The 21,973-nt window shown below is 53.0% G+C and overlaps 8 protein-coding genes across 8 annotated transcripts; 5 read left to right on the top strand and 3 right to left on the bottom strand.

Annotated features, from left to right (window-relative positions):
• Nucleotides 1-1,193: 1,193 nt before the first annotated feature.
• On the top strand, nucleotides 1,194-2,329 carry UCRPA7_4074 (putative -dichlorophenoxyacetate alpha-ketoglutarate dioxygenase protein; the record flags this gene model as incomplete). Its single annotated transcript, XM_007916650.1, has 2 exons — nucleotides 1,194-1,337; nucleotides 1,454-2,329. 2 exons carry the CDS (start codon nucleotides 1,194-1,196, stop codon nucleotides 2,327-2,329), a joined length of 1,020 nt encoding a protein of 339 aa, XP_007914841.1.
• Nucleotides 2,330-4,957: 2,628 nt separating this feature from the next.
• On the top strand, nucleotides 4,958-5,312 carry UCRPA7_4073 (putative calcium dependent mitochondrial carrier protein; the record flags this gene model as incomplete). Its single annotated transcript, XM_007916674.1, has 2 exons — nucleotides 4,958-5,036; nucleotides 5,101-5,312. The coding sequence occupies 2 exons, from the start codon at nucleotides 4,958-4,960 to the stop codon at nucleotides 5,310-5,312; spliced, it is 291 nt and encodes a 96-aa protein (XP_007914865.1).
• A 711-nt stretch (nucleotides 5,313-6,023) lies between these two features.
• UCRPA7_4072 (putative calcium dependent mitochondrial carrier protein) lies at nucleotides 6,024-7,272 on the top strand (the record flags this gene model as incomplete). Its single annotated transcript, XM_007916626.1, has 5 exons — nucleotides 6,024-6,303; nucleotides 6,388-6,434; nucleotides 6,500-6,618; nucleotides 6,670-6,705; nucleotides 6,756-7,272. The coding sequence occupies 5 exons, from the start codon at nucleotides 6,024-6,026 to the stop codon at nucleotides 7,270-7,272; spliced, it is 999 nt and encodes a 332-aa protein (XP_007914817.1).
• Nucleotides 7,273-8,698: 1,426 nt separating this feature from the next.
• Nucleotides 8,699-11,543, top strand: UCRPA7_4071 (hypothetical protein; the record flags this gene model as incomplete). The annotated part of the gene is made up of 2 exons (XM_007916666.1): nucleotides 8,699-9,637; nucleotides 9,849-11,543. 2 exons carry the CDS (start codon nucleotides 8,699-8,701, stop codon nucleotides 11,541-11,543), a joined length of 2,634 nt encoding a protein of 877 aa, XP_007914857.1.
• Nucleotides 11,544-12,124: 581 nt separating this feature from the next.
• UCRPA7_4070 (hypothetical protein) lies at nucleotides 12,125-12,388 on the bottom strand (the record flags this gene model as incomplete). Its single annotated transcript, XM_007916643.1, has 1 exon — nucleotides 12,125-12,388. One exon carries the CDS (start codon nucleotides 12,386-12,388, stop codon nucleotides 12,125-12,127), a length of 264 nt encoding a protein of 87 aa, XP_007914834.1.
• Nucleotides 12,389-14,250: 1,862 nt separating this feature from the next.
• On the bottom strand, nucleotides 14,251-15,392 carry UCRPA7_4069 (putative nad dependent epimerase dehydratase family protein; the record flags this gene model as incomplete). Its single annotated transcript, XM_007916651.1, has 3 exons — nucleotides 14,251-14,889; nucleotides 14,950-15,166; nucleotides 15,346-15,392. 3 exons carry the CDS (start codon nucleotides 15,390-15,392, stop codon nucleotides 14,251-14,253), a joined length of 903 nt encoding a protein of 300 aa, XP_007914842.1.
• A 2,114-nt stretch (nucleotides 15,393-17,506) lies between these two features.
• UCRPA7_4068 (putative wd repeat-containing protein 5b protein) lies at nucleotides 17,507-21,022 on the top strand (the record flags this gene model as incomplete). Its single annotated transcript, XM_007916625.1, has 5 exons — nucleotides 17,507-17,540; nucleotides 17,792-17,873; nucleotides 17,931-19,257; nucleotides 19,315-19,525; nucleotides 19,578-21,022. 5 exons carry the CDS (start codon nucleotides 17,507-17,509, stop codon nucleotides 21,020-21,022), a joined length of 3,099 nt encoding a protein of 1,032 aa, XP_007914816.1.
• Nucleotides 21,023-21,271: 249 nt separating this feature from the next.
• UCRPA7_4067 (putative pet8 related protein) lies at nucleotides 21,272-21,868 on the bottom strand (the record flags this gene model as incomplete). Its single annotated transcript, XM_007916655.1, has 1 exon — nucleotides 21,272-21,868. One exon carries the CDS (start codon nucleotides 21,866-21,868, stop codon nucleotides 21,272-21,274), a length of 597 nt encoding a protein of 198 aa, XP_007914846.1.
• Between the last annotated feature and the right edge of the window lie 105 nt (nucleotides 21,869-21,973).

Genomic DNA, 21,973 nt, shown 5'->3' with positions numbered 1-21,973 from the left:
AGTGGGATTTGTCTTAGAATTTCAAGGGACTTGTCGTAGCCGAAACGATTGTGCATACTTGGCTCATGAAGCCTGATATGCTCCTTGCTGGGAGGCTGGGATGGGTAACATCTCAAGTCTAGCTCTTCCCCTATTCTACTGTACCAAGTGTGATATCACTTCGTACAAATTAAGGTCCCTGATAGACCTGTAGTTGCAGTATTTCTTGTTCAGTCACTCTTTCCAGTGTTGCCCTTACTCATTTTCATTCTCGCACCTAGTTCTTCGAGCCCCCTGAATTACCCCTATTTTAACCCCCCTCGTCTTGGTTCTCAGAAAGTATTCTCTTAGACCGGGCCAAGCGGCTCGTGGAACAATTATTCTGGATTGTGATGTCTTAACTGACTTCACGATTTTTCAAAATCATCATGGAAGACGTGCGGAGGATCTCATCTCAAGGAGAATCATAGTCTCGGATTTCAGAACAATGTCCGCAAAAGACGGGGAAACCATACGGACGCCGGCCTTGAGACGATAGGCTTACACTAATACAGAAGACCGAGGCTGCATCGAAATGTGACGAAGGAATGGTGTTCTATGTTAACTATTTTCACAGAGAATTCTCGAGTTAGTAGGGAAACCTGAAGTCTTCTGTCTTTACCTGGTCTGTTGGGAGAGCATCTGGCAAAGTTAAGTTGAGCTCTCGCTTAGAGTCTCGATTTCCTCACATTTCATTTGAACATAATCTGTCAAAGAAGGGAGCATACAAAAATAGTCTAAAAAATCTCTACCATGTTTATCTTGGAGAAGCGACTCCATCAAGCCATGGATACATGAGTACAGCATCGACCCTTCTAGCATCATATCAATTTTTACTACAGCTGGCGCAGTGTAGACATGGAAAAGATCCTTTGGAGTTTTACAGAGTCTTCCAGAAGATAAAAACAGCTGGTATTAACAACCTCGATGGTGATCATCACTGCAAAGAACTGTCTCCTCGTGTCTTGCCCGCAATTAGCCCCTGCAACCCCGCGTGGACTTACATGAATGACAGGTCGGCATTTTAATTAAAGTGCGTCTGAGGAGATGGAAACGTGATAAATGGGTTGAGCATATTTTATTGCTTACTGCTGTTGGAAGACAACATATGAATACCAGGGTCCGTTGCGATATTATATTCATATAGATATTCTAACATAATCATAATTACCAATATGCCAGGACTTGTTCAGGAGACCCCGTTCAAGACTTTTGCGGTCCGGGAGCTACACCCTACCTTTGCTGCCGAGATTGAGGGCGTAGACTTTGGGAATCTGTCAGATGAGCAGCTTACAGAAGTCAAAGATGCTATGGCAAAGGTGATTAGATCTCATCTCCCGAACCATGTACCTTGCCCCTAACGCATCTTTGTTATGTGACTTCAATGAGTTAATACAGCCCCTTTTCACAAATACTGACATGGCCAAACCGGTAGTATGGCGTCTGTGTCTTCCGCGATACTGGCCTGACAGACGATTCGCACGTCGAGTTCTCCCGCAAGCTCGGGGATTTGGACGACATCCGTCGATACCTGGGCCCAGGCCGGAAGATGCGATATACCCATGTAGAGCTCTTCGACGCCGGCAACCTAGACGCAGACAGCAACCTCATCGACCCGGACTCGCCTCGCGCACACTCGAACAAGGGCAACGGCCTCTTCCACGTCGACAGCAGCTTCAACCCTCGCCGCGCCTCATACAGTCTCCTACGCGGCGTCGAGTTGCCTCCCCCCGAGGCAGGCGGCAACACGGACTTTGCCGACTCACGCGCCGCATGGGATGATCTACCGGAGGAGCTAAAGACGGAGCTGCTAGAGAAGAACTACCTCGGCGCCCACTGCATGGCGCACAGCAGAAAGCAGGGCAGCCCGGAGTACTTTGCTGATCTGGACCCCAGCACGGCGCCCATGTCGTATCACCGCATAGCGCAGCTGCATGAGCCGTCGGGGCGCATGAACCTGTACGTGGGTGCCCATCTGCACCACATCGAGGGCGTGTCTGCGGAGAAGTCGGCGGCGTTGATCGAGGCTCTCAATAACCACACCCGCCAGCAGAAGTACATCATCAGCGTATCATGGCACAACCCCGGGGATATGATTATATGGGATAATCGTGCGGTGCTGCACCGCGCTGGGGAGTTCAGGGGTAGATATAAGAGGGATATGAGGCGGACGACTGTCCATGACGATGGCAGCTATGCCTGGGGCGAAAACAGCGTTGGAACGAGGATGCCGGGCAATGAGAGTTGGACAAAGCCTCAGCTGGTGCAGCAGATGAGCGGCCCTACTCATACGACTATGGCCTCGAATTAAGGGAAACCTCATTCGCAGATAGTAACGATATGCATGAATGAATCTAATAGTTCTAATTGAATCACCCTGGATCGCGTGTGTGCTTGTAGTTGTCAAAAGATATCCGGACTTTCGAGTTTGTTCCTTGTGAGCCGACAAGTGAAACTTTATCAGAACTCGCGTTTTTTTTTGGGTGGCTTTGGAATACCATTAAAAAAATGGGGTGGGAGGTTCACTCCCTACGCTCCATAACATCAAGCCAATCTAAGAACGACGGAAATTTAAGAAAAGGGGTAAAATTTTCATATTGAATTCATCTACAACCAGTGTCTCTATGTAGAAGCTGTCCTGGGGTAATTTGAGGGCTTGAAGGATATCTACGGCTCGAGCACCCTGCCCCTAATTGGAACTCCTGCCAACCAATGTATCCTATTCTTCTTGCCTAATATATGTCATGCGAGCCCACATGGACCTCTGCCACGACTTGCCTTGAGGCTGGGCCGGTGTGCCCCTGCTCACCAACCAAGGGCCATGCAGCCATTTGGCGACGTTTTGATTTATTAGACCACTTGTAACCTTGCCTTGAGCATGCAGGTTAGGGGTTAGTTGTGGTTGATAGGCCTGGCTATCAATAGCCGACTGTTACCTCTTATTTCCAAGGTGTATTGTATATCTCGTGATCCCATGTTACTGGGATTCACCGTCATTTGTCAAGCCCTCTCGCTTTTACAAACCGAATGATCTGCTCGCGCGTGAGCTTGTCGTTATACTGCTCATGACATTCGTAGAACGCAATCAGCTCCTGCGTGCAATCGACCATGGCCTCGATGTCGATGTTACTATCAGCAAGCCAGGCGGCGAATCGTTGTACTTTGCTGACACGTATATCTTGGGTCTTCTCCTTTCCATTTGCACCGTCCCCTTGAAGCCCTCCTGGGGTGGAAGGCTGTTGACCTTGATTACCACCCGCCAGAGCCGCTCGCGCTTGTGCTTGAGCCAATGCTGCAGTTGCAGCTGCGATGCCCATAGTAGCCGCATTTCCTCCAGCCGTGACGCTGCTGTTCTGATTGCTTTGGGAGGGCCCGTTCGAGGGCCGAAGCACCAAAGCCAGCAGAACGGCAGTCAAGGCTACTATGTGTGGTGGGTATAGCAGAGGGAGATCCGTCATATAATGATCATTGATAACGGACCACGCCAACGCTGTCTCGTCTTGCGACAAGGAGAACTCGTTTTGGAGCGACGTGAGGGTTCGGTACGGTTGATGAACAATCAGCTGGGAGTTCATCTCGGAGATCAGGAAGAACTCGCACTCTCCCAACTTGGATGTTTCGAGGATATGGAAATCTGCTTGATACGAATTCGAATTAGTTCGTTCTAACTAGAAGTTAGTCCTCGCGCCAAAAAGCTACACAACGTATGCTTTACGGAGGAAGAAAAGAGGATGGGAGCCTCACCAGGCCACAGAGACCGGGCCTCCTGTACGACCAGTCTGATGTGCTGCGGACACTCCTCCATCTTACAGGCCAGGTACACCGCCGTTGTCAGCACCAGAAACGGGTTCGTCCTCCGGATTTCGACTTTTGTGTAGAAGCGCTTGATGTAGAGCTGGGCTGTGGCCATGGCTTGTTGGCGGACGCCAAGTCGTTTGCCGAGCCGGTTTATTTCTGCTCGAGGAGATTGTTGTTAGCTGATACGTTCCACAGAAGATACAAGACAGATGGGATATATACGCTGATTGAAGTATATGCTCAGATGCCTCAGCTGCGGCAGTGGGAACATCTGCGCGAGGGCTGGGTCGTCGTCCTCGAGTTTCTGGCGCATGGAGCTGAGCTGCTCCTTGGTGAACTGCCAGTGCCGACGCTGGGTCGACTCCCAGTAGTTGGCAGCCATCTTCGCTGTTGATCCACCGACATCCGGGCAATTTCCTGCGCTGATGCGTTCACACAGCGGTCGAATGGGCTGAGAGGAGTTGCCTCCGGGAGCGGGATAAGTTGATTGGAGTAGCGAGGCTGAAAAATGACCCAAGCTGTGGCTTACAAGGCTGAGAAGAACGGAGGCGTGATTCGCTATGACATAATTTAGTCGGGGCTAATCGGCAGTAGCTGATAGGCGCAGTCGGTACCCTGTTTTCCAGCTTTACTGAGCGCCAGACCAACCAGACCAGGGGTGGGGAGACCAGTCCTTTGAAAGCCCTACCTACATAGCATCATCGCGCATACAGGCCTGTGCAACTTCAATTGCTCTCCCCTAGATAATGGTTCTGAAGGCCCAGCGATTGCGGCAGAAGCTGTTAACAACGATGCCGCATCGATAGCAATCGCGCGCGCAAGCTTAGCAACGGGCGACGACGTCGTGATCCCTCCGTTTCGGTTCCTCCCGTCCCGCCCGAGTCCCGCCGCCGTCCTGCCATGATAACTGGCAATGAGGATCACAGACGTGGTCTCGGAGCTCGAGCTGGAGATGGAGGAGTCCCAGAATCAAAGGGATAAGAGGGTGGAGGAGCTGTGGAGGAAATTGGATCCCCAGGGGAAGGGCGAGCTGGATCTCAAAGGCCTGCAGAAAGGATTGCGGAAAATTGACCACCGTCAGCTGAACCTATACGGCCTTCTGGGCCGTGGTGTCTGGAGCAATTGCTGACCCATGACAGCTATGAAAAATGCCGACGACATGCTTAAGTCTATTGTGAAGAAGCTTGACACGAGCGGCGATGGCAAGATACAATACGAAGGTTGGTCCGATGGGCTCAGCTTTAGTGAAGAAAGCAACATAGCTGACGCTGCGGACAATATTAGAGTTCCGAGTCTTCGTCGAAGCCGCTGAGCGCCAGCTCCTTCTCCTGTTCCGGTCTATCGATCGAGACCACGACGGCAAACTGAATAGAGACGAACTTCGATCTGCCTTCCAGCGGGCCGGACTCACTGTGCCGCTGCGTAGACTTGCTGGGTTCTTTGACGAGATAGATATGAACAACGATGGCTATATTAGCTTTGACGAATGGCGGTAAGTTTTCTCGTGTTACTGCTGTTAAAGCCGTGTCTCCCTAGTCACGATGGAAAGAATAGCATGTTCCCTGGTGGCAGATTGTTTGGTTTGGCCGAGTCAGCATACGCCTGTCTGCAAAGAAGACCACTTCCCTGCCCTCAGTGAAAATGTTGGGATAAATCTCTAGAATTTGGTGCTAATGCCGTTTCTGCAAAGTGATTTCCTGCTGTTCATGCCCGCTCACGATAGCGGCTCCCCTCTTCAAGCGGCATTATCTTTTTATGCAGAGGTGTTTACGCTGAATTCGGAGGGAGACTCGGTTGTTAGCGAGGAAACATTGGAGGGCTTAGGTACGACCGGCTTCCTTTTTCAAGCCCTTTTCGGTTCTATCTTAAAGATTGCCCAACCCTCCATCCCTCCCTCCGATCAACCTCTTATCCGCGAAGCGTCACCTGCACCTTCAGACCCGGCGTCACCTTCTTCTCAGTCATCTCGCTCTACAACACCACAACAAGAACAGTCACATCCCACTACATCAATACCCAAAGCCGCTGCAGTAGCAACAGAAGCGCCTGATATGGCAGCGGCAAGGGTTGCACACGAGACTTACTCCGACAATATGGCGAAACTTCGACGTGCTACTGACGGTGCTGTGACGAGCTTGATGGTGACCTTCGAGGGCGACGGCGACGAGCCATGGGCAGACATTCATGACCACCCAATTGAATTCCACATGGAAAACGAGACTACGAGATTCAAACTGACTCAATACCTACCTGAACCAGGTTACTTCGTCGCCGGAGCCCTCGCTGGTGGTATCTCACGCACAGCAACCGCACCTCTCGATCGTCTTAAAGTGTACCTGCTCGTCAACACGAAGGCGACTACTAACATCGCCATTGACGCCGCAAAACATGGGCATCCTCTCTCGGCCATTCGGAAGGCTGGTCGGCCTATCACTTCTGCCGTCATGGAGCTGTGGAAGGCTGGTGGGTTCCGAACCTTCTTTGCCGGTAAGTCTTGCAGGGAAGCGGCATATGCTCCCGCCGCTTTTCCTTCCTAAGAACGTGTCAGAATAATGACTGACTATCTCGTAGGCAATGGCTTGAATGTGGTGAAGATCATGCCTGAAACTGCCGTCAAGGTCTGTACACACCATTCAGCCCCGGATTCAGACACGAACCAACAGAGTTTAACATCACCTTCTAGTTCGGCTCCTATGAAGCTGCAAAGCGCACTCTTGCTAACCTGGAGGGTCATGGCGACCCGCAACACATCAATCCTTACTCGAGATTCGTTGCTGGTGGGCTGGCTGGTATGACAGCTCAGTATGTTACCATCAGACACATGTTTGCGGCGGATTGTTGACTTGATTCTAGATTCTGCGTTTACCCCCTTGACACTTTGAAGTTCCGGTGAGTTCTTCAGGTCTCTCTGCTTATCAATTGCCTGCTAACAAGAGTAGACTTCAATGTGAGACAGTAGAAGGGGGCTTGACCGGAAATGCGCTTCTGGTCCAGACGGCAAAGAAGATGTATGCTAACGGCGGAGTTCGCTCTGCTTACCGTGGACTAACCATGGGCCTCATCGGCATGTTCCCTTATAGTGCCATCGATATGGGCACCTTTGAGTTCCTGAAGAGCACATTTAAACGCTACAAGGCCAGATATCATGGCATACACGAGGAAGATGCCATCCCTGGCAATTTCGTCACCGGAATTATCGGTGCTACATCAGGAGCGTTCGGTGCGACAGTCGTCTACCCCCTGAACGTCCTTCGAACTCGCCTCCAGACACAAGGCACAGTCATGCACCCACCTACTTATACTGGCATCTGGGATGTCGCCCAAAAGACGCTCCGCAATGAGGGCGTTCGCGGCATGTACAAAGGCCTTACACCCAACTTGCTAAAAGTCGCGCCAGCCTTGAGCATCACATGGGTTGTCTACGAGAACTCGAAGAAGCTTCTAAGTCTACACTGATCAGTCGGCGTCCACATAATATAATAAGCGGGGGATGGAAGGAAGATATGATGTAGAAACCAGTCACTAACAACAAGAGGTTGTACGATGACAACAACAAGAACAACAACAACAACGACACCAAGGCATATATCGGCGTTTAAGGGATCTAGCGAGCTCATTTGGCTGAGATTCTGTTGCTCTGGCGATTGCAGGAGTCAACAACAAGTTAGGAGGTGATACCAGAGGAAGCAAAACGCGTTGTCTGTCAATTGACATAGAGCACTACGAGATGGACCGGATCGGACTACGAGACACGAAGATGTCGTAAGAGATGGCCGTAGATAGCTAAGCTAGCCGATGCGGCTCCATCCAGATATGTCCCGGGCCATTTGGTCAAGTAAGGTTATCTAGGTTAGGATAGGATACCAATGGCATCAGCGCACTAGAGATGCAGCGTAGAGATCACAATACAGAGGAACTCGTCATCAGTGTGCGTTTCTGGCGTTGGCGACCTGCAGGTGGTGAATAGGCATTCGTAAGTCCTGCGAAGCTACCCCTCCTTGATGGTGATAGCCAGCCAATGGGCCATGTCGCCAACCCTTCAACTCAATAACGTTTGCTTCCCACTTAGACCGCTTCTGGAATGAATCTGCGGGGGCCAGAATGCGGCGACGAGGTGCTAATAACGCAGTGCGCAGCAATCTAGGCGGCGACGCACATCATTGTGGTGCAGGAATCAGTGTGCCAGGCAGTAATCACGGCCTGACATTGGTCCTCGAGGCAGATCCTTCGCCCATGGCAATTCAAGCTTACTGCGTAGTTGACCGCAATCACGTCTTTCCCAGCTTCCTGTTGCGGCCGAGTCCCGGCCGATAGATTATGAACCGGCCTGCAATTGCCAGCCTCCCACTCGCCAGGCCAACCATGCACGCAACTTAGACTTGAGACTTCCAGAGTCGGCGGCGGCCTGTGAGTCAATGTCACTCACACCACCTTTCCCGCGCCGCGAGATACCTGCTTGGTGTTGACCCAGAACTGAAGAGCCAAGTCCTTGTACGCGGCCTGACCCTATCAGCGATCGTCCATGCTGACGAAAGCTTGTCGGCATACTTTCGCCATAGACTTGTCGACTGCATGAGGGACGTTGGCAGTCCTGCGTCTATCGGATCCGACAAAATGCCCCATGCACCTCGCAGGCTGAGGTGACTTGCCTCTTTTGTCTCCTCACTAGGCACTCAGAGTTTGCAGTTGTCGTGTGTTGCTTTCGTAGACATCTCATCAATTCATCATCTTTCATCAATTGTAAGCTGCTGAGACTGCGCAAGTGCCTCGAGTTTGTACAGTGTATTTGCGTTCTGCGGCGCCTTGAAGGAACGTGTTCGTGCGAGTGTTTGCTTGGCATCTGGCGATAGTTTCATACCGCCCCGCCAAGCCGTTTCGAACCATGGCGTACCCGTACTCCGACAACATGTACTCCATGGTGGACGACGACTCAGACGTCGACCCAATTGACGATCCGCTTCAGGCCCAGACAGTCCTGAACGATCAGGAGGACCAGGACCCTACCGAGCAACAAGTGCTTCTCTCGCCCAGCGACGGTTACTTCCGCGCGTCGGAGCAAGCGACATCGCCGTCGTCGCAGGCCCAGGACTCGTGGCAGCCCTCCTATTCGACTCGTGCTGCGGCGTCATCCCAAGTTCCCCACGTCCCTGACGTCTGGGTAGCAGATCCATCTCTCGAGCACGGAAGCACTGCCGAGAGCAAGGCCAGAGAAGCTCGCGAGGAGCAGGAACAAAACAGACAGCGGTTCAACGACCGATATCCCGCCCTTGCATGCAACAGAAGCACAACCTCTCCGGCTGCTGGCGGCTCTATTGGAGGAAACATCCCTTCTACACACTCACCGGCACATACCAGGAGTACTTCGTCCAACTCGTTCAACTACGGGTCACACTACCAGACATCTCGGTACACCCCACCATCAACAGCAGCTACGCCCAGCCGGTCTCGCCGCAGCGAGACCTTATATTCGGAGCGCTCTTCCCTTTTCTCCCATCCCAACGAGGCGCCTCCAGCCTACACGCCATCCCCCACGTCGCCCACAAGTGCCGCAAGCCCAACAAACTACAGAACCTTCTCACAATCCAGCATGGGTAGACCAGAGGAAGCTCAAGGCCTCCTGGCCGGCCATCATCGACCTGAGAGCATGGCAGACCATGGCGATGAGGAATTGTACGATGCTGAGCCTGCGTGGCGAGAACGGGTAAAGCGACGATTGCCTTGGTTCAACGGCAGGAACTGCAGGGCTGTTCTTCTGTGCTTGGTGTTGCTGCTGATCGCAATTGGTTTCCTCGTAACCATGTTCACATCTGTCAAGCAAGAGGTAAGCACTTACGTATCTATTTGCGCCATCATCTTTCGTCCCTTGCTCTTTTACAATTTCAATCCTACCTGCTTCGTATACTGGTCTTCTCCTCGTCTTGTATAAAGACCTTCTTCACCTGAGATCCCTTTACGATGTCTTCCTTCATCATCTCAACCCATCCAAGCTTCTCATGTCTTCGTCTATTGACAAGAGCCCTAACCCCTCTCAGAACTCCAAACCTATCAACTCCCCAGGTAGTAAGCAGCCAGTCGATGATGAACCAGTCAACGAGGCCCCAGACGGAGAAAAGCCAAGTGATGGCACCGTCAGGATCAACTACCCAGCCTTCGACGGCGATGTCCCCTGGAACAATGGGCGATACTGCTCCTACAAGAAAATCAAGCTACCAGAAGAGTCATTCTCACTCGACTTTTCAGCCGGCCGAAACATTTCTTTCTTCCAGGATGTGGACGCCAGCGGACCTTCGGAGGGCTGGGATGTCCATGTAAGTGGTGAGGTGATCATCCGCCGCACGGGAGACGGTACCCCTGACCCATCTGTCGTCATCAACGGGATCGTCAACGACGACCGGATCCGAATCGATACTGTGTGGGACGGCAGCACGCAGCGGCTGGAAGTGCGTGTGCCCCGCAAGCTCCGTGGTGATGACGGCCATACGTGGCCTTGCCTGCAGCTGCGTGTCATGATCTGGGTACCTGAAAACGCTCAGCTTGACTCCTTGATTGTGGAGAACACGCATTTAGGCGCCCTGCTTCTGGACAACTTAGCTATTGACATCGCAACCTTTACTCGTATCTCGAGCGTTGTTGGAGAGATCATTGCTGCGACAGATGGTGAGCGAGACATGCACGAGCTTGCTCTGAACGGCGCTCCAAAGTCATTCAACTTCGACTCGAGAGTCGTTGAGGTCAAGACCACCTCTGGATCGATTGCGGGCGCCTGGCCATTATATGACTATCTCGGTGTTGAGAGTATCTCTGGCAGCATCAAGGTCGGGATTGAACCCAAGGCTGTCCTGAAGAAAGCGCCCAAGCCTGCAGTGCTGTACGTCAAGTCCACATCTGGCACCATCGAACTATGGGAACCCATCCACCGCGCCATCGAGACACTTGCGGCGCAAAGCAGTGCGCAAGAGGGCATGGCAACATTCACAGCTGAGAGCATCATCCCTCCGCGAGACTATGGCGTCGAGATCAAGGGCATATCAGGCTCTATCAAGGGAGCTTTGGCATTCACCTATTCTGCCAACGTTCACACCACTTCTGGGAGCATTGCGTTTGACTTCCTGCCCGTGCTTGATAAGTCACTCGCGGACCCGAAGACAGATAAACGCATCGATCTCGAAACCTCCACGACAAGCGGAACCACGGTTATCCGTCTGCTGGACACTCTGTGGTCAGACGCATCGTCGGGATCATTCCTGAAGCTCCCCACCCCTCCTACTCCTCCAACTCCTCCAACACCCCCTACTCCGCCCACTCCTCCCAAGCGCAAAGAGCCGCCCCCACCAGTCGACTACATCCCGATCTACGACGGCGATCCGTACGACCTTATCGGCAAGCCGTCCATCGTCACAGATCCGTCCTTTGAGATCGAGAAGAAGAAGAAGACCGAGGAGCCGGTCGACTACGCGCGCGCTCTCCGCTGCCTGCACTCGACGCACAGCACGACGAGCGCGTCGGTGGCGCTGCGCTACCCTGTCTCCTGGGAGGGCGACATTGATGTCTCGACCATGAGCGGCAGCATCAGCGTCAAGGGCGAGGGCGTCGAGGTCATCCGCAAGGGGCCGGACTTCCCGGGTGTGGGCAAGACGCTGCTTGCGCGCAAGGGCAAGGATGGGGGCAGTGTCTGCAAGGTGAAGACGCTGTCGGGGAGTATAGGGGTCAAGATCGGCGAGGTTTGAGGCGGTAGGCTACGAGCATCAAGTTATGAAGAGTTATATGTTTGCCATGGGTGTGGAGGCAGCGAATATGATGGGATCAACATGATTTGACGAAGGCCAATGAGGGGCCAATGAGTACTAATATACGAGGAATAGGAGAGATTTCTTTCTTGTCAGCACAATTGGGCGGAGTTCAGGGGCTGTGCTCGGATTCAGGGGTTGGGCTTCATCTGTCGTTTATTCATGATACACTATCGCTCCACACAGCAACCTAGGCAACTGCAATCTCATCACAGACAAATATCACACATGCCCTGGCAAAAATCGGTGACGTGATGTGCAATGGCGTCTTGTGTACTTCGTGAAGATCTCCTTGCTAACAAACAGCAATGCCAGAACTTGGATGGGTGCTCATCCCTTCAGACACCTTCTGGACCATAACAGAAACGGAACAAGCTTCCAAGACGTCCTGTGACAACCTCCCCATCATTTGGCATGTGTAAACGTTGCCAGTACATCACCAATCCTGATGCCATGAGACCAAAACATACAGCTATGGCAATGCCTGCCGTCCGAAAGCCCGCCCCCTCTCCTTTCCCCCCTCACATCCAGACAACCTCCTTTACCAGGCCCGGGACAGTCTTGGACTTGAAGATGGCGACGACAGGGTCTCTGCCCTCGGCAGCAGCGGCAGCCCAGCCCCACCAGCAGGTGTAGCAGCGGCTGGGGATGACGACGTACTCCTTGCGCTGGTGGTGGAAGGAGTTGCAGCCGGGAGCCAGCTTGCACTTGGAGCGCCAGCTCTTGCCCCACTTCTCGCGGTGGCAGAAGGTGCAGATGCCGACCTCGTAGCTGGCGTGACACATTGTTTTGGCTTGTGGGAGTTGGTAGAGGGTGGTGATGACGAGAGTGACAATGGTGAGGCGAATGTGACTCGGAGAAGCTTGTCCTAGGAAAAGGGGTTAGTGAATCTGCATTTTGGAATGAAAGGATTGTGAGATCCTTCATACCTCAGATGAATGACGATGGGGACTTTGGCGATACTTGGATTGTATGAATTTAGTATCTGTTTGGTGGGATTGTGGTTGTACCGTGAATCCGGGGCGAGTGATGGTGTTGACAAGATCTGGAGGAACAGGAGAAATAAAGTCCTTGTGGGCAGTTATCCTGGGTCACGGAAGGAGCATCAAAACAAGAGCTTGCTGCAGGGGACCTTTGTCACTTTCACAAAAGGAAGCTATTCATCGTGATAGCTTAGGCTGCCTTCCATTCTGCTTCTTTTTGAAATTCCAATGATACCTAGAAAGCCGAAGGGAACTTGATGGTGCCGGTCCAACACAGTACTGAGTTAAATTAAACACCCATCCTCTTCAAGCTGACATTGATCTTATAGAGTTTTGTTTTCTTGGAGTAAACAATGTAGCTGCCAGACATGTCAACCATGGTTCTGCCAAAAGGCCCACAGCTTGCCTTCCAAGGCTGACAAGGTATCTCCATCCTAATAAAGAAAACACGTCAAACAGACCACACAACGACATGGCCAGTCATTTCCCCTTGAGTGAGATAATCAACAACAAAGTCTGAGTCTGCAGGCCGCCATGAAACAGAATCTCGCTCTTTCGACATATTGATTTCCTTTTACAGCAATTTCCGCCATCTGGCACATCTTCTTGTCCTCCTCTTTCCGCTCTCGTAGCTTCCCTTGATGTATCTCGCCATTTCTGTACTGTAAACACTCACTTGGGCAGCCACCGCAATGTGCAACCTCATCTTCACACTGCATCAGCACTGCAGCCACGAGCAGTACCAGAACACCTTCCCCTGTCACGTCGTCAGGGGCTGTGAGCCCTATGAACCGATGGGCCTGGAGAAAACAGTCTTCCTCTTCGACACCAAGAAAGACCCCAAGCTCTTTGCCAACGCGCCGTGCAAGAAACTCAAGCTGAGAAGGCCCGCACAGAGCTTGTGTGATATCTGCAAGAAGAAGCAAATCAACACAAAGGACAAGGGGAAGGGCAAGCAAGTGTTGGGCCTCAGCAGCTCTGTCAGCAGCCCGGCGATGATCTCTAGCCCCAGCGGCCCCTTTATTGCAGAGAGCTCGAGCAGTCCTGATGTTGACCTGGAGTCAGGTAAATGCCTCTGGCATGACCATTTACTTTGAAGAGATAGCGGCTAACTAGATGCATCTAGCCCAAAATACGACTATTGTCTCCTTACTGAGAATGTCTCGTCTGCAACCTGGGCTTGATGGTAGTCCGACGGACAACTCCAGGACCGAGTTCTCTTTTGACGCCTCTCCGCTATCACATCGAGAAAAACAAAGACTGAGCGAAATCTGACAACTGCACTTGCTTCCGAAAGGGGTTATTTTTGGAGGGATACAAGCTAATCAGAAATTTGTTTGACAAAATGGAATGTTGAAGGAATAGGGGTAAACTTGGAGGCAGGTATCTTTCATTCCAGATTATTTCATGACTGGCTGCCATTGTCCTGAGAATCATTGATGTACATTCGATGGCATGTGTAGGGGATTGTTGTTGTTGCTGCAAGCAGAAAAGAGATACCTGACGCTAGATAACCTACTTGTCCTCACGACTTCTTGGTTGTTATTCTAGAATGATTGTCTTGATGGCATCAGGGATAGAAGATGCCCAGTCTTTCTCCTTCTGTGGCTGCCATCCTATATCAAACGCCTTTTCCGGCCGAGTGCTCGACCTGAAGTGGCGAGTTAGCCTTGAATACGGTACAGCATGGTAGGCCAAATTACTGACGTGGATGCCAGGGTCTGTTCAGTACGTGTTTCATCACCACCCATAAATTTTGGAGCGGCTTCAGACAGGCTCAAGGCGACCGTTTCCATGGAGCGAAAAACTCCAAGCTCGTGACCAGCTTTCGCAATCGCCTCGGACACTTCCAGCCAGGAATGACTGCCTGTATTGGCAAAGAAGTAACCATTCCTGCCCGAAGGAAGCGCAGGATCGGCAATAGCCCGCGCTACAACGAGCTCGAACAGACTGGCCAGGTCGACGACGTGCACATGGCCGAGCCGAGACGAGCCCGGGGCGACGTATTCGACTCGACCTGCTTTCAGGGCTTGCCGAATGAGCATGGGGATCTGGTGCGACACGCGGTGGAAATGGCCGGTGCCCTGGCCCCACACGGTAGGCGGCATGATGATGTACGCCCTGACGCTGAGGGTCTCGCTCGTCTCGATGACGGCAAGGTCTGCAGTCCGCTGGGCGTAGGGCTGGCACGCATCGACGCCGGCCTCGTGCGCGTAGATGTCCTCGTCCTTGTCGGAGAAGGTCCGCCGCTCCCCGCCCAGGCCGGTCACGTCGCCGACGGCAAGATTGGAGGTCCCAGACAACTATATGTGGATTGAGGTTGTTAGTGAGTGCTATATTGACGAGCTTGTGAGGGGCATTACATGAATATAAAACACATCAATGGAGACGCTCTTCTTGCGCTCAGCAAGCCCCGTGATGAAGGCCCTTGCGGAAGCGGCGTGGAAGCCGGTAGCTGCGTTGACGACGATGTCATGCTGGCTGGCTAGATGGGTCAGGCCAGATGAATCATCTAAGCCGCCTTCCAAGACGATGCTTCGGATCCCGTTCCTCTCCAGGGTCTCTGATTGACTCTCTGTTCTGACGAGAGCTGTGATAGTCAAAGTGCGAATGTTTTCGTGTAGTGAGTGAAGTAGACGATCAAGTACGGTCCCTCCACTAAAGGCTTGAGTAAGCACTCGGGTAGGACACGAGTATTTTTGATCCTAAAAGGGGCAACTTGAATCGATTATTGAGATATGATATGCTATGCCACGTACATAAAACCAGTAGCACCAACCAGCAACAAGGACTTTGGCTGGCTCATCTTGCAGATTGATCGTAGAGTTTTGGGTGAAGAGGGCCGCTTTGCCTTCCGGGCTGATGTTGAACGAGGGACAAGCTACTTGGATTCTTCCACGACAATATCTGTGTAGCAACCAGCTATCGTTTCGGAGGCCACATGCATTTGGAAGACATATCACTCGAACTGGCTACTTCTCGCCTGATCCCTCCAGTTCAGTCACATAATTCGTTCTCCAGTGCAGTGTGCTGAATAATTGCATGGCTGTCGTCATTGAATTTCCCCGCTGTATATGGCGAGATTGTGGGGTCGCGTCGATGCTGTTAGTTGCAGAACCATCTCAACTTCGCGATCAGCGCCGTTTTCCACCATGCTGACAGTTAAAGTGAGGTTATTGCTGAATCTAGATTCCCTATCTAGGACCAAAATGTTCAAGAGTATTATTTGACTGTCAAGGCCGCACTGTGTCCAGCTATGTATGAGAGTTCATTCGGTTTATAGCTTACGGAATCGAGAAGTATACCAAGACAAGATGGACGACTTGCTTTTCTAACCTATCGAGGCAACATCATGCCATTGTGACTGCACAAAAAAAAATCATATTCTGTGAATCATTCTCTGAGCTTTAGATGGACATGTAAATGGACCTCCTTGTCCACAATGACATCCACAATGACAATGACAAGCCTCATATGAATATGATCAACCGCATCTTTTGGAATTGTAGCCACTTGTCATGTCGTTTGTTGAATGAAGCCCAGGCTTGCTGTGGAGTCGTTGGCTGAGAACAAAGCCATTCATTCTGCCTTATGCGAACCACCCGTCGAACTGTGACAGTGCGGAGAAGCGCCAAACCTCCACCAACCCATCTCTGCCCATGTGTACGCAGTAGGCCGTATTACGCCATCTCAACCGGGAGAGCGGCCAGGATTGGCTCGTGAGTCGCTTGATGCTTGAAGCTTGATGCTTCTGCTGCCACCGAGAATGGCGATGGCGGGCCAGGGATGTGCAGCAGGAGCAGCAGGGATGGGCCACGCAGCGACAGGGGAGACCTTGGCGGGGAAGCCCATCAGCAAGCAATCGATTAGGAAGCTGGGAATGGCCTGGACGCTAAGCGCATAGCACTGCACCTTACTCCATACATAGTAGTACTGCATAGTACTGCATCGTAGGCGGCGCTAGATGCAGATGCAGACGAACGGGGACGGTTCTGGGACCACCTGGGACCACCATTGCGTCGCCAGTGCTCCAGTCTTCCCCCTCGCCTAAGCCTAATGGTTACGGTAGCTTGCACTTACTACATACCTAGCTAGCCTAGGTAGTAGCAGTGAATAGTGTGACCGGCGCAAATGGCCGTCGCCGCCGCCAGTTAAAAAGATGATGGCAATAGTAGTAATGAATGTGGTTGGTAAGATAGGTATACTACTACCTTTATACTACATTAGCGTACTAAGGCATAGTGGTAGGTGCTTTTGCTGCTCCTCTCCCCCAGGATTTGGACTTGGGGCCACCGACCACCTGGGCAGGCTCGGCAGGCCATCATCCCCTCTCAACAAATGGGAGTGCGTGACATTTCGAGGCCCGTTCCAGGTTAACGTTAGGTTCGACAGACTGGTCCGTCATCTCTTCCCCTCTCTACATGTCTACCTCCCTCCCTTTTAACTGCGTAACTGAACTGTCAAGTGTCGATCTTATCCTGATTGCAGGTGTGTTGCGCAGCTCGGGGTAGCATACATTACATACATTACACTCTATACTACCCTATACCGTACAGTAGTAGTAGTGTAGACCCAGAGTTTTCCCAGTTACCAGTTACCAGTTCCTCGGGGGTTGAGCCGCCCGCGGACGACGACGACCCTTCTTGATTCTGGCCACCTGATAGCAATAGCAATAGCACGTTGCTTGCACGTTGCACATATTAAGCGTTTGTTCCACACTACCTTAGCTTAGGTAGAGGCATAGCGCCGTCTCTCCGTGATAGTGGGCGCTGGGCACGCTCCATTCCTCTCTCTCTCTGGGTCGTCCCTCTTACATACCTACATCCTTTTGCTACCTACTGCACAACACCACAGTATCAAGCCTTCCATTGCATTGCCTTGGGAGACGCACATGATCCTGTCCTCTTGGTCTGATTCGTGATGGCCAAGAAGGCGCGTCAGAGGATTAGCTATGGTATGTCTCGCCCTTTCCTCTTCTTCTTCTACTTTTCCTACTGCTTGCTTGGCTCTCGACGGAAACCCCGCACGTACGCAGGCACACACCAGGCACAAAGCACGAGAGCAGAGAGCAAACGCCACGCGCACAGCATGGTAATCCGCATGGCAATCGCATGGCAAAGGGGCACACAACTCACTGCAAGCTGCTTCAAAGCAAGATAGAGTCATTTGCACTCCTTTGCTGACATTGTCCCTTCTCTATCGCAGTTCTCGAGCTAGCCGGGTCTCAAGCGGGCGGCCACAGACTTGGTGTCAATGGTCTCGCCATAGATCGTGACAATGCTATCCTGTAAGCTCCCTTTCCGCCAGTCCGTACCCATCCTCTTCTGACACCACCGTCACACAGCTATTCCGGAGGTCGCGACGGCATCGTCTGTGCCTGGGATCTGAACCTCGACCTTCGAAGCTCTTCGACCTCCTCCGTCATCGATGCGACGCCCACCGGAGATAAGGCCGCCAACGGCACCGCGAAACTGAAGTCGACCACCAAGTTCCGCCGCCAGACGCAGGCGCATACCCACTGGATCAATGATGTTGCATTGGCCCAGAACAATACGGCTGTCGTCTCGGCGTCGTCAGATCTGACCGTCAAGGTGTGGCGGCCCCATGCGCAGGATGACCAGGAGCCGGCGACGATCGGCCAGCATGCCGACTACGTGAAATGCGTCGCGACGCCAAACCAGCAGACCAATTGGGTGGCCTCCGGCGGACTGGACCGGAAGATATACCTCTGGGACCTGCAGGGTGGTGGAAAGACTCTCGAGATCGATGTGAGCGGCGAGGAGATCACCGAGAAGGGTTCCGTATATGCCCTCAGCGTCAACGACAGCATTCTCGCCAGTGGAGGCCCCGAGTCCACCGTGCGCCTCTGGGACCCGAAGAGCGGCAAGCGCATCACCAAGTTCGTGGGACATACTGACAACATCCGTGCTATCCTCGTCAATGACACAGGAGATACGATCATGACCGCCAGTGCCGATCAGACCGTCAAGGTGTGGAGTGTCACGGCAGGTCGCTGCATGCATACCCTCACCATGCACAACGACAGCGTCTGGTCTCTGTACTCGAATGAGCCCGACCTAGGCATTTTCTACAGCAGTGACCGCTCGGGCATGGTTGTCAAGACAGATGTTCGCGGTACGCTGGACGAGATGGACGACGGTCTCGCACTTGCCGTTGCACAAGAACATGAGGGTGTTGGAAAGGTTATTGCGTGCGGTGACTACATCTGGACGGCCACCTCGAGCTCATCTATCAACCGATGGCGAGATGTGGACACGGGTGCTGATATCCAGCTTCCCGAGGCCTACAGGCAACACCGAGCCTCACTTTCTACCACGATCCCACGGTCAGCATCAGCGTCTACAGTCAGTGCCCCGGCAAAGAAAGAGATACCAGCAAGATCGATACTGCGCATATCCAATACAGCTCTGTTCCCAGCTCGTGTTGCCCAGGAGTCTGAGTCTAATACGGTCAATGGCGTGGCGATGAGTCGAAAGGGGTCAGATATCGGCATCGATCAAGCCCCCAACGTCATTGAGCCAATTCTCGATCTCCCAGAGGAGACAATTGAGGGTCAGTTCGGCCTGGTCAAGCATCGCTTGTTAAACGATAGACGGAGGGTGCTCACATTGGATACTGCCGGAGATGTGCTCCTATGGGATCTGATACAGGTAAGCACCACCACTGCATCCTCTGAAGCTAGGCAATCTCTGACATGAAATTTCTAGTGCAAACCGATTCAGAGTTTTGGCAAGAAGCATCTGGAAGATATCGAGCCACATGTGAACACGCTAGAAGCGGTCGCCCCATGGTGTTCTATCGATACTAGCTCAGGTAACCTTACCGTTGTGCTCGAGCCTTACAACTGCTTCGATGCCGAGATGTATGCGGACGAGCTCTCGTTAGACGAACCCGTTGATTTTAGAGACGATCAAAGGAGTAGGCTCCCTCACCCCTGACCGAGCGTATGGTTTTACTGACTTCAATGAAGTAAATCTTGGAAAGTGGATCTTGCGTTATCTTTTCTCAAAGCTCATAGACGAAGAAATCAAGCGCGATGAAGCACATCGCCTGAAACTTAATGACGCAGTAGAGAAGCGCATTGCGGCTGCTCAAGCAAACCCTCCAATGTCTATATCGCTACCAAGCCCTGCAACCAATTGGGAGAGCGCGACAGAGTCTCCGGTGACTACACCAAGGGCCAATGGGTCGCAGTACCCTCCGCCTACTCCAGGAATTGGTATCGGCCTCGCCACGCCCGGGCTCCCTGGCGTCAAGGAAGAGGGCACGAGCCCAATGAGCCCGCTGGACAAACGGCTGTCCCATGTCAGTCGTCCATCAGTGGACAAGGACGACTACTTCTCCAACGCCATTGGATCCGTAGAGAGCGCCAAGCCTGCGACTACACCAGCAACTGAACAACCTCCATCGGACGCGAAGACTTCTACCGAAAATGGAAAGGAGAAAGAAAAAGAAAAAGAGAAGGAGAAGGGCGACAATGGAAAGTCTCAAGCTACACCATTCGGCAAGAAGTTCCGTATGGGCATGTCCTTTGGCAGCAAGAAACTCGGTCGCTCCGCATCAACAACTGCTCCTGAGAAGCCGGCGGTCGTTGATGAGAGAGCAGAGGAGTCTGAATCTTCTTCTAACCACGAGAAAGAATTCGACGACAGCTTCCTCGGTGTTGTGCAGAAGATCCAGAACGAGTATGAGAAGCAGCTGACCGAAACCCCTGAAAAGTTCGTCGAGACACGCATCGCGCCCAGCTTAGCGAACGATACGCCGGTGCTCAAGCTGCCTTCTGGTACAAAGGTCATTATCCAAGAGGAGACGTCCGGTGGAAGCGCCGAGCTGTACAGGGGCACCGTGGAGACCGTTGGAGCAGATGCCGATACTATCGAGCAATGTGCACCAATGTGGCTTGGCGAGGTGCTTCTCTTGAACGCCATTCCGCAGAAGGATCCTATCAAGGTTTCTTTCGTTTTGCACCCGTGGCAAGACTCACTGCCGAGTATAGCAACAGCTGACGGTAACAACCGGCTAAACGCCAATCGGATGCTGAGAGTCAAGAAGATCCTAGCGTACGTCGCCGAGAGAATTGATCCGCCTGCGGACCCCGAGAATCCGGACCCGGATGCCTTACGGCCAGAGGAGTATCTCGAGCTGTACTGTAACGATCAGGTGAGTCATGTTGCCATGTCGAGTCCGTCATCTCCCCACACGCTGACATACTTCCAGCTCTTGCCGATTTCGATGAGTCTGGCCACCCTTCGTGCACATATTTGGAAGGGCGGCAATGATATTGTGTTGTACTATAAAGCCAACGGCAAGAAGGAGATACCATTCCCACCGCCACCTGCCCCGGAGCCAGAACCAGAGCCGGCGGAGACAGAGGCCCCTGGCATCCCTCCGCAACCTACCGCGGTGGCTGCATGAGCATGAAACAAGCATGAGAGGAGCCTTTGATATATTGTTGTGTCTTTCTGCTGTCTATAGGGTATTGTGCGACGTACATTGTGATGTACGTACCAAAAGTTCTTCCCACTACCAGGGAGTAATTTTGATGGGAGTTCATATAATACAGACCTTGTACATGAACTTGGATGCCCCTTAATCCTAGTGCATCCCGTCTATGCCTCGTGATATTTTACACATTATGTGACGATCGATCCTGTCCTTCCCAGGTCATATTCGGCCGCCTCCTTGTAAGGTATTGATAGCCCACTGGTAACTGCCCAAGAATATGGCACCTCCAGCGCTGATCCACATGACACGCGGTCCTATGCCTGCAAAGAATGGCCTGACGCCATGTTCCCTGAGTATGCTCGTGACAACAGTCAGTACTCTCTCGCGCCGCGCACTCAGCATCACCCTCGTCTTCAACACATCCAATGGCGTCGTGATGCCCGCCGCCACGGCACCCGCCGCGCTGCCGTAGAGCCCGCTCTCGAGCGCGCCGATCTCCTGGCCGCGCCGCCTGTCGAGGTGCTGCCGGCGGCGGCCCCACGCCTTCATGGCCTCCCACAGCGGGAACTGGATGACGGTGAAGGGCACCTCGCGCATCACGGTGATGCCCCACCCGCGGTACAGCTCCCGCCACACGCCGGCCAGCCCCCCGCCGCCGCCGCCGCCGCCGCTGCGGTGCTGGTGCTGCGCCAGGATGTGCGCCAGCGAGGCGAGCGACGACCCGCCGTGCTGGCCCGCCTGCGCGCGCTGCTTGACCACCTCGGTGGGCACGCGCACCGCGCACGCGGCGATCTCGCCCAGGGACGCGGCGAGCATGTGCTCGAGGGGCCGCGACGCCTCCGCCTCCGCCGCCGCCTCCTCCTCCCGGCCCCCTGCTGCGGACCTTCCGACGGCTGCGGCGGCGGCCGGGTCGAGCGCGAC

This window comes from Phaeoacremonium minimum (assembly GCF_000392275.1).
Source record: "Phaeoacremonium minimum UCRPA7 unplaced genomic scaffold PA7_03_scaffold_324, whole genome shotgun sequence".
Classification (NCBI taxonomy): domain Eukaryota; kingdom Fungi; phylum Ascomycota; class Sordariomycetes; order Togniniales; family Togniniaceae; genus Phaeoacremonium; species Phaeoacremonium minimum.
Note: the sequence above shows the minus strand (reverse complement) of the source record. Positions and strands in the feature narration are given on the sequence as shown.